This window comes from Styela clava, chromosome 2, assembly GCF_964204865.1.
Source record: "Styela clava chromosome 2, kaStyClav1.hap1.2, whole genome shotgun sequence".
Taxonomy (NCBI): domain Eukaryota; kingdom Metazoa; phylum Chordata; class Ascidiacea; order Stolidobranchia; family Styelidae; genus Styela; species Styela clava.
In genome coordinates, this window is record NC_135251.1 from 4,708,483 (window position 1) to 4,719,020 (window position 10,538).

Sequence of the window (10,538 nt, forward strand, 5' to 3'; positions counted from 1 at the left end):
AGGTGATCGGTAAGGCTGCAAGTTGAAATCAGCCCTGCAACCTCCTGCATAAAAGATAATAATAATTGGTGGGCTATGAGCTAAATTTAAACAAACCTATCTACGATGCATTATGTACCAGCAATGTTACCTACGATTAACTGAATATGTAATATGTCTAATAAATTCACCTGCAAAAGCAAGTCTGATAGGTGCAAACTTTGTGTTATGGAATTGTATCACAGCACAGTTTTGTATGACACCCTCTTTAAATGAAATTTCAATGATTAAGCGCAAACATTAAAATTACTAACTTTGAACTATGTCATTATCTGCAAAATGTTCCACATAAATCTTTCCGCTATCGCGTTTGTAATCTTCTCTGATAAAAAAACGTCTATGATGTCCAGAATTGCTCTTTACAGCTTGCCTGTCATTCCAACTTTCCAAGTGAGCAAAACTTCTTAGATATAGAGATTATTTTGTTTCGTTACAGGCGCAAAAAGGCAGGTACTACACGTAAAAAAGACGCCGAGTAGCAAAAGCGAGCGGAAAACGGACGCGAAAGGCGGCGAGAAATATGTGCATTGGAGCGTATCAGGAAATACAATCTTTTGCCTGTAGTCTTATGGAGTGACGTCAGAGTTGCCTATCATGTTGTTTCATGTCATTGGTGGAACCAATCGGCAGCTTTAATGATACCGCTGTTAGGCCTACTTTGTTGTTTTCACTCATATTCTTCGTTATGTGGGTATTCTTTTCTCAAAAGTATGCTTTTGAGGTCGGGGTCACCATTTGAAGCGAACCAACTTCTTTCTAACAAGAAAAAGACTTTCAATTATGTTGATGTTTAATCCATAACAAAGCAATGATAACGACAAGCGAACAGAAAACAGAATGACAAGTTATCGTAAGAAAAGCACGTAAGTAATCATGCGTGACAAAAACATAAACAAAACAATTGTGACTCATAACGGCTATTACTTATGTGGTTCGCCACAGGCTCTAATTTGGGGAATGAAATGGTCTCGCCCCCTCTTCAAGCACCCAATTCTGGCAACTCGGCATTTGACTCCAACTATAATCAGCTTGGCAATATGTTTTCAATAGAATCTTCCTTTTATACTTTAATTAACGATTAGAAGATCGATCAATTTGGCAATGGCAACCATTACAAAATTATCAATAGGGTGTGGCAAATAATTTTTTTCTTTTTCTAATATTTATTTTTTGTTTACAGTATAGTATACCCTAAATATATCGCATATTATTCTTACTTAAACAAGAGAGCTATGCTCAAATATATGGACACGTAGAGTCACATAATTTTGATGACGTCATAGCGAAAAAAAAAGTTATAGCCTTCTGGAATTTTTATCTTCAACCACTGAAAATTTCAGAGCAATTGGTCCAGTATTCGAAGAAAAAAGCGATTTCTTCAAAACGTGTTGATGAAGACAAATATTAACAATAACAACAAAATTTTGAAACGATCGTTATGTCCACTACGTGTCCAATAACTTCTCTGTGTGTGTGTGGCTGGTGGGTGCATGTGAGCGTGTGTGAAATAACTTGATAATTTTAGGTGAGTAAACACGTATCACTTCCTCTTGGCAAAACCTTCCATCTTATATTTTGTACGTTATAAACCTTATCTAGGTTTCGTTGGCACCCCTGATTTCATAATCAGTTTTTATTTATTTGTTTTTATCTGTCAAATTCGCTGTATAATTAAGATATAGTTGACTAGTGTTAAATAATATCATAGCCTATAATGGACACTCTAAAAATGGAATGTTGAATCATCTGGTGTTGGATTCGTCAAATGAACTATAACATCTGTTCACAACATCAATCTGACTGTCTGTGGATTCAAGGAAGGACAATATGCCATATTCAAGATCAAGCGATGCCCCTCCTGAACCCCCGAAACGTAAAAGTCCAACTGAACGTCAAGCAGCATGTACTTCTTCAGCATCCAACTTAACAGAACACAATATATCCAATTTAGTCTCCATACTTGAGAGCACAATTCTAAAGACACTGCGCCTGGAAATACCGGCTATAATTGAACAGCACATTGAAAAATTAGCTCTGGATCTCTCTTCAACCACCCCGACCAGCATTGGAATCCAGGAATCTCTATCATCTCTGGATGAATCTATAAAACAAATGAAAACTCAGTTATCCTCGATCAATGTCATTAAAGATGAGGTTGGAGAAATAAAGACAAGCCAAGAATTCATTGCCAGAAAGTTTGACGAACTTAATGCCAAACTGAGCACCATCACAGTTAAAAACACCCGAAGAATTCGTCAACTTGAAAGTATTGTGGAAGAACTAGAAGAAGAAATAGATATCCTTACTGAACGCCAATACGACCAGGAGCGTAGGTCAAGGCTGGATAATTTAGAATTTCACAATATACCCTACTCGCGTGATGAAGATTGTGAAAAATTAATTATGAAGGTAGCAGCACGAATAAATGTACCGCTGCAATCATCTGACATATCAAACTGTCACCGGATGTCAAAAGAAAACAACAAAAAGCCTTCACCAATTATTGTTAAATTTGTACGCAGAAAAACAAGGCATCAAATTCTAAAAAATCGTCGCCAACTGAGATCGGCCAATTTTCATGAAGATTTTCAGCATTTTACAAGATCTACTAGAATATTCATCATAGAAAACCTTAATGACAATAACAAGGACTTATTTTTTAAAGCAAGAGATCTTAAAAAAGAATGTGGATATAAATATCTATGGACACATAATGGAAAAGTTTTAATAAAAAAGAACGAAATGACAACTACCATCCCCATCAATAACGAAGATGACCTTTCTCTCATCAAGTAGGTCTATTGATTATAAATATTCATACATTGTATAGTCAAAATAATTTTATGTATTACCCAAACATATATCAAAAATACCGGCCATTTATTTCCAGCCTGGAGAAAATATCTCTTACATTTCATACATGGCTTTAGCAAACGACCCTCAATTAGCTTATTCCTGTGACATTGAAACGTGCAATAATGTAGGAGTTGTTGATTTAAATTCTTCTCAATCAGTGTCTGACTTTTGTATTTTCCATGTGAACATTCGATCCCTGCAAAAAAATATTGATAAATTAACAACCCTATTATCTAATTTCTCATCCCCTCCACAAATAATTGCGATAAGCGAATCAAAGTTATCGTGTAACCCTGTTTCCAACACTAATATTGATGGGTATAGCTTTATACACATGCCATCCATCACAAAAGCAGGTGGTGTTGGTGCTTATATTCGAAACGATCTCATCTATAATGAAATTTCAGATTACAATCTCAATCACTCCAACTGTGAAAATATATGGTTTGAAATAAGTTCGGCCAACGCAGTCAATAAGATAATTGTTGGTGTTATATATAGGCATCCTCGTAATAATATTCCAAGCTTTACTAATGCATTTGAAGCATCTCTTGCTAAATTGGCAAAGAAACAGTTTTTGATACTAGGAGATTTTAACATTAACTTACTTACATTGTCAACTAATGCCCAAATTGCAAATTATGCCGATATGTTAATTTCTCACAATGCCAAGTCATTAATCACTAAGCCTACTAGAGTGAGCAGTACATCATCAACACTTATAGATCACATTTATACTAATATTTCAAATTTTAGAATCAAATCTCATGTAGTTCTCTCAGACATAACAGACCATTTTCCTGTTATGTGTTGCCTCAGTGGCATAAAACCAGCCCATACAAATTATGTCAAAATAGCAAGGGACATGTCAAAATTCTCGATCGATTGCTTTCGCACAGATACACAAGTAATTTTTCATAATTATATTGCTAGAAACAATTTGAGTTCCCAAAACTTTGATGGTGTTTTCAGCGAATTTGTAAAATCTTTTGTTCACCTGATTGATCGCCACGCCCCGCTTCGACCACTCTCACGTCGTCAAAAAAGGCTACGATCAAAACCATGGCTAACCAAAGGGCTGCTTGCTTCTATTCGCCACAAAAATAAGATGTTTGAATCCCACTTTTTGAAAGGGAACACTTCCGAACGCTCCTATTTCAAAAAGTATAGAAATGTTTTGATTAGAGCCATAGATGATTCAAAACAAACCTATTATCAAAACCTTATTGCTAAAAACAAAGGTAATCCTAGGTCAACATGGCAAACAGTTAACGAAATCACTCATGTAAAAAATAAATCTAATCAAAAAGTTAACGAGATCGATATAGAAAATGGCTCTATAATTAGAGATGAACTTTTGATTGCTACAGAATTTAATAAGTATTTTTCTACAATTGGGTCTAGCCTTTCAGGCAAGTTTTCCACTGAACAGGATAGCTTTAAACAATTTCTTCACAACTGTATAAACCAGTCCATCTTCATGAGCCCAGCGACTACAAATGAATTGATAATAGAAATACATAATTTGAAAGACAGGAAGGCAGTTGGTCCAGACAACATACCAGCACGTTTCCTTAAATTAGTTGCTGATCTCATTGCACCATGTTTGGCTGAATTCTTCAATTGTTCACTTTTGTTTGGAATCTTCCCTGCATGTCTCAAAATTGCCCGAGTGATCCCTCTTTTCAAATCTGGCAATAAAAAATGTATGTCAAATTACAGACCAATTTCAATTCTTTCATCAATAAGTAAAATATTTGAGCGTTTGATTCATAAGCGACTCAATGCTTTTTTTACGAAACATGATGTAATAAATAAATCACAGTTTGGCTTCCAAAATAATCTATCTACATCACATGCTATCTTAGACACAATATCATATATCTACGATAAACTAGAGAGGAAGGAGTTTGTGAGTGCAACATTCCTAGATCTAAGGAAGGCCTTCGATACCGTAAATCATAACATCCTGATTTACAAGTTGAGACATTTCGGTATCAGGGGTACAGCAAACAAACTCATTTCTAGTTATTTAAGTAATAGATCACAATATGTTCAAGTTGGGTCGTGTCGTTCCTCTCCCTTACCAGTGACTCACGGAGTTCCTCAAGGTAGTTGCTTGGGTCCTCTTCTATTTCTAGTCTATGTAGATGACATAACTTGTTGTTCCTCCTTCTTTACCAAATTGTTTGCTGATGATACCAATCTTCTCGACAGCGACAAATCTTGTGCAGTTCTTCAGTTGAGAGTAAATTCTGAAATTGCGAAAGTATCAAATTGGATGCGGTCTAATAAACTAACACTGAACATTGGCAAATCAAAAACTATGTTAATATCTCCACACCAGTGCAAATCTAAAAATGGAACAGTAATACAAATTGATGACAAAGAACTTGAAAATGTCCATTCTTATAAATATCTTGGCATATATTTAGATAGTAAAATGAATTGGGATGTTCACTTATCCAAATTATCCGTTAAATTATCTAAATCGGTTGGAATACTTTACAAGCTTAGACGATTTACATCACCAACAACACTAAGGATGGTGTACTACTCCTTATTCCAGAGCCATATCCAATACGGCATAATTGCTTGGGGTTCAGCTGTTAAAACATTATTACATCGCATTGAAATTATGCAGAACCGAGCAATCCGTGCAATATCTGCCGCTAGTTATTTTTCACGACTCAGTCCTATTTATTATAACCTTCAAATTATTAAATTGGCAGACATTTACAAAATAGAAGTTTTGAAATTGATGCACCAACACCACTGCAAAAAACTCCCTCCTGCGTTCACAAACTATTTTTCAAAACAAAGCAATGTTCACTCATATGGAACACGGTCCTCTATTAGCAGTTCTTATTATGTAAATCGTTTTAGCACCAAACTCACCCAAAACTCAATCAAGTTTGTTGGTGTTAAATTGTGGAATAATCTCCCCAATAGCATTAGGACCAGTACCTATAACTTGTATAAACATGCACTGAAGAGCCTATACCTAGATGCTTATAAGCCCAGTTGCAATTAGTCTAGAAATATTATATTTGTATACCGGTATGTACCGTACCTATCCCTGTGGTGCTGCTTTTCCCATCCATGTTCGTCAAGTTGTGTGCTCGCTGTGTACTGTTCTTGTTTTAATATTTTCCGCCCAACCTATATGCCACGAATACTGCAGAACCCAGAATTATTCTGCACTACTCTAATAGCCACTAACAATCGCTTTCAACATAAAAATCCGTTAAATACGGTATTGATTCTCGCAGCCAGAAGCCCGTTGCTGGGCACGCCATATTGGTTTACTGTGTATGCTTAGTCAGCATTATTTCGCAATTCTTTGTTGTCATTGAGGCATATCCTTCTTACAGATGTCGCTGTTAAGTCATATAATACGATGTGATCATTGTAGTATCTCGGTGTTTATTTCGATTTTATTTTGTTCTTACTCTGTATGATCGAGTTTAATTAGGTAAATATCTAATACTCCATAGTTATTATGACATCCTGTATTTTATTTTTCAAACTTTGTTGTTCCTTTTTGTGATTGAGGCTAATTAGGTGAATGTTTAGGTAACTTTTCGTGGTCATTGTGGCATTCTTTTTGTTGTCCCTTTTATATATATGATTGTGTCGAATTTAGTGACTATTTAATATTGAGTTGTTCGGTTGCTATATTTGCTGCTTCAATGCAGCTACAAGGTGTCGCTGACTGGATGACTCTTTGAGTCTTTCGCGATCCCTCGTCTATTGCAACAAGCCGATATCTGTCTTCGTAATTTGTTATATGTCTTTTTTTATTTTTTCATATCGTATATTGGTTTTGCATGACGAAAATAAAATCTGAATCTGAATCTGTATTGTTATGCTAATTATGGAGTCGAAATAAACTCATACTTAAAAATTTCAAAGCAATTGGTCCAGTATTCGAAGAGGAAAACGATTTTTTAATGATAATGATGACGAATAACAAGAACAACAACATATTATTGAATGTCCACTAACGTGTCCCAATAAGTAGCTGAGTGTTCAAATACAGTAAGAAAAATGTTTCATCAAATAACTCACTCGGAAGAAAAGAGTCTGAACGGATTCGAAAACTCTGCTGATAAACAAAAAGCTATAAAAAGACATGTTAGGTCGGCATTGGTGATCAGAGACAGGAGTGTAGCCAGGAATTTTCGAAGGGGATTCTGAACTTTGTAATTTTCAAGTTAGACCATAACAGCTAGCAGAACCGGCTCCATTACCGACTTTCGTACGACTCAACAGAGCGTGACGACTGCTGCCAGGACCACTTTTTGAGGGGACGCTGCTATTTTGCTTTGTATTCGCATGTGGTTGGGCGGTAGATGATCCGAGAGACGTTGTACTGAAGTAGGTTTTTTCGTAATATGTCAGTGTTTTAAGGTACACGATAGACTAGTTTGACACGATATCCGGTCCTCTTACGGTACTGCATTACCGGTACGGGTGCACCACTGCCAGGTACTGTACGGGTACTCAACCCTACCGACAAATAGACCGTAGTACTGTACATGCAACTTAACATAAGTTAGTCAGTTTTAAATTTATAATATTAAAAAGACTGTTGAAGCAACATTTACACACAGCGGGCTTTTCGAAAAAGGTACGGATAGCAACCGCGCGTAGTCTGAAACGGCGCGGTAAGGCAAGCGTCCCCTCAAATTATGTTGCTGGCAGCATCGGTCAAAGGTCATGAAAGTTGGTAATGCCCGAAAACGTGAGTTTTTAACAGTCTTGAGGGTCTAAAAAGAGTTTCAAGCTATGAAAAATTTCTATCATGTTTTTTTTTACTTTTTGACCCTTATCTGATCAGAAATTCAAACTCAATATTTCAAACTTCAACAATCAACATTGTTAAGTCTGACACTTCGACTACCATGGTATTACAATTCTTTTTTATCAGTCTTCATTGTTCAAAATGTCTTCACCCCTTCAATTTCATGAAAAAAACACAGTCCTGCAAAATATTGTTCATATTTGTCCAATTTACTTCCGACTGTTTTAAAACACAAAAACAGCTAAAACGGTAAGTATATAGAGAGAACGGCGAGTCTGAATTCAGCAGTATAAAATCCATATCTAAATAGTTTCATATTACAGAATTCTACCCTGCTTGTCAGGATGTGATTATTCTGCCCAGTCATGCTTCAGTGACCATAAGCGGGAGAGCTTTTTGAGATTGAATAGTTTAATCCAGGGGTAGGCAACCTTTAATACAAGAGGGCCAGACACAAATAACTTGGTGAAATCGCGGGACGCACCTTTTTAACATAGGCTTTCTAGTAGTGGCAGGCACAAAAAGTTTGGCTATTGATCTTATGGCATGTGTAGTTCGCTTCTGTGACGTCATACACATAGATAATAAATTGAACTTGTGTATAAGCTATGCGATGCAAAGAGATTGTAATAACTGGCACGAACCAGATTGAACTGATAAAAACTCGTTTTACAGGCCGTACACCTTTCAAAATTGGCACTTCTGCGCGGACCACACAATTTTTTCTTATGGCCTCAGGTTGCACACCCCTGTGATAGGGCATCCCTAGGGTTTGGCATGCTTTTAATAACAATATTGGAGTCCGGCAGAGTTTAGTTTGAATTGCTCTTATTGATATTGAAAAGCTGTATTCAAAGACTAGAGCAGCGGTTCCCAACTGGGGTCTTCAAAACTATAAATACCACTGGAATGATAAACAGGGGGCCAATGAGTCCTTAAAGCCTCTAATTCAAATCTAAGCGCACCGGAAATATTTGCTCAGAGATGGCGCACAACCTGAACTCTAACCTGGTACCTATACATCTTAGCGCACATACTTCGGGAGCACCCTAATCTATGGCATTATTTTCACTATCCATTGGAATATTCAGAGTAAAAAATACTTTCGGACATCAAGAATTAAAAATCAGCCAAGAACGCTGTGATTTACATCCAGTACAGAAAAAAGCTGGCATTACACACTTAATTAATTCGGGCTTGGGTGCTCCCGAAGTATGCGTACCAAGATGGCGCACAACCTGAACATAGTATGTGTACCAGGTTAAGGTTGTTCAGGTTGTGCGTCATCTTGGTGTGATTACTTCCGGAGCGCCTGGGCTTGTATATAAATAGCAAAACTTGAACACATTTTGATAATGTAAATCTTACGTTCCTAAAAAACATTATATTAATAAACAAAATACACCACCCTGCGAAAAAAAATACACTCGAATAAATACTTGAATTATCACACATAAATCATACAAAAATATTGTTTCACCAAAAATTCGAACACAAAATCAGTTGTAGAGATGGGACACAGAGTCTTAGTTTTTTGTGTTCAAAATTTGGATTTCTCTCAATAATTATAGTTTCGGACTTCTAATGGTAATAATCATAATTTAGACAAAAACTCAAAAATTAAGCCAAAGAAGTTTTCTTTACAGACAATTGAAGCGTGTATAAACAGAAGCGTAGCCAGGAATTTTTAAAAGTGAAGATCTTGATATTTGTTATTGCCAAGTTGGACCGTAATTGCTAGGTCTGTCCGGTGGTCGTATAGGTCTTCAAGAGTCCCATAAAGTGTTTTATGCTACAAAAAATTGCTTTTTTTACATTTCAAAAGGATGCCGAAGCAGATGGGTTTTCAAGAGTTCAAAAAGCATATTGCTATGCTATGTTGAAATATTGCTATGTTTAAATCAGTATCTTTTTTACATTTAAAAAAGGAGGGAGCAACCTTCAAACCCCCTGCTGGCTATGTCCCTGTATATAGGCTACAGTTCTCATTATCAGATTTGGTTTCCGAAATTCAGTCCTGGAATCATAATTAAAGCATCAAAAAAGATTCGATGCCTAACAGTCTATCAAAGAAGATCATAAATATAATATATATAGAGGGAACACCACATTATTCTGAGTTGATTGTGAAAAAGAATTGTGTCGGTGTCTTTTATAATAATTTCGACAAACCCCGTTCACAAGCCATTTCTAACCCTACAGGATATGCCATAACCCAGAATATAATCATATATTGTCAAATCTAAAATGCTCCATAAATACAGGGTGTCCATAAAGTCCGTTTACAATTTCAATTTTGTTATGAAATCAGTTATCAATATTATCTTAACCAGGTTTGTTGTTTTTTAATCAGTAATTGTTAAAGTGTTTTTACCTTCATTCAATACGTCTGTGAGGGTCAAAACAATGAACTAAGACTCTTTTTTATTCTATTTTACATCTATGCTGTATTCTTGTTAATGTAAATAGGAATATAACACATTTTTTTTGGGGGGGGGGGGGGATGGGGGGTTATTATCAAAAATATCTGTGACTATGTGGTGTTCCAGAAAAGCAAATACAAAGTGGTTGATATGTTGAATATACAGAAAATGAAAAAGCGGGGGAGCACAACATAGGAGTTTATCTTGGAAAAAGAGGGGAGGGGGAGGAAAAAAAACGGGACCCCAACAAATAGCACCCACTAGAGCGGTTTTCCTTCCTGGCTGGGACATTGAAATGGTGGGGGGACAGGGGGTGTGAGAAAAAATGTCGTAACCTCTCTGGGTCCTGTGTTGTGACCTCACCACAGGCAAATGCACTCAAATTCTTAAAAAAACTTGAAAAACATGTCTGG

At 36.3% G+C, this 10,538-nt stretch overlaps 2 protein-coding genes across 4 annotated transcripts; one reads left to right on the plus strand and one right to left on the minus strand.

Annotated features, from left to right (window-relative positions):
* Window positions 1-1,703: 1,703 nt before the first annotated feature.
* LOC120336296 (uncharacterized) lies at window positions 1,704-6,452 on the minus strand. Of its 3 annotated transcripts, XM_078110208.1 has the most exons (6): window positions 5,969-6,452; window positions 4,983-5,150; window positions 4,458-4,586; window positions 3,893-4,047; window positions 2,951-3,091; window positions 1,704-2,140 (listed from the first exon to the last, which is right to left on the minus strand). In XM_078110208.1, exons 4-6 carry the CDS (start codon window positions 3,957-3,959, stop codon window positions 1,932-1,934), a joined length of 417 nt encoding a protein of 138 aa, XP_077966334.1. In that variant the 5' UTR covers window positions 3,960-4,047; window positions 4,458-4,586; window positions 4,983-5,150; window positions 5,969-6,452; the 3' UTR covers window positions 1,704-1,931. The 3 variants fall into 3 exon arrangements, with proteins under 3 accessions (XP_077966334.1, XP_077966335.1, XP_077966336.1); XM_078110209.1 differs by lacking the exons at window positions 4,983-5,150; window positions 5,969-6,452 and having other exon boundaries at window positions 4,458-4,801; XM_078110210.1 differs by lacking the exons at window positions 4,458-4,586; window positions 4,983-5,150; window positions 5,969-6,452 and having other exon boundaries at window positions 3,893-4,222.
* On the plus strand, window positions 2,152-2,957 carry LOC144419957 (uncharacterized). Its single transcript, XM_078110236.1, has one exon. It carries the CDS (start codon window positions 2,152-2,154, stop codon window positions 2,833-2,835), a length of 684 nt encoding a protein of 227 aa, XP_077966362.1. The 3' UTR covers window positions 2,836-2,957.
* Window positions 6,453-10,538: the final 4,086 nt, after the last annotated feature.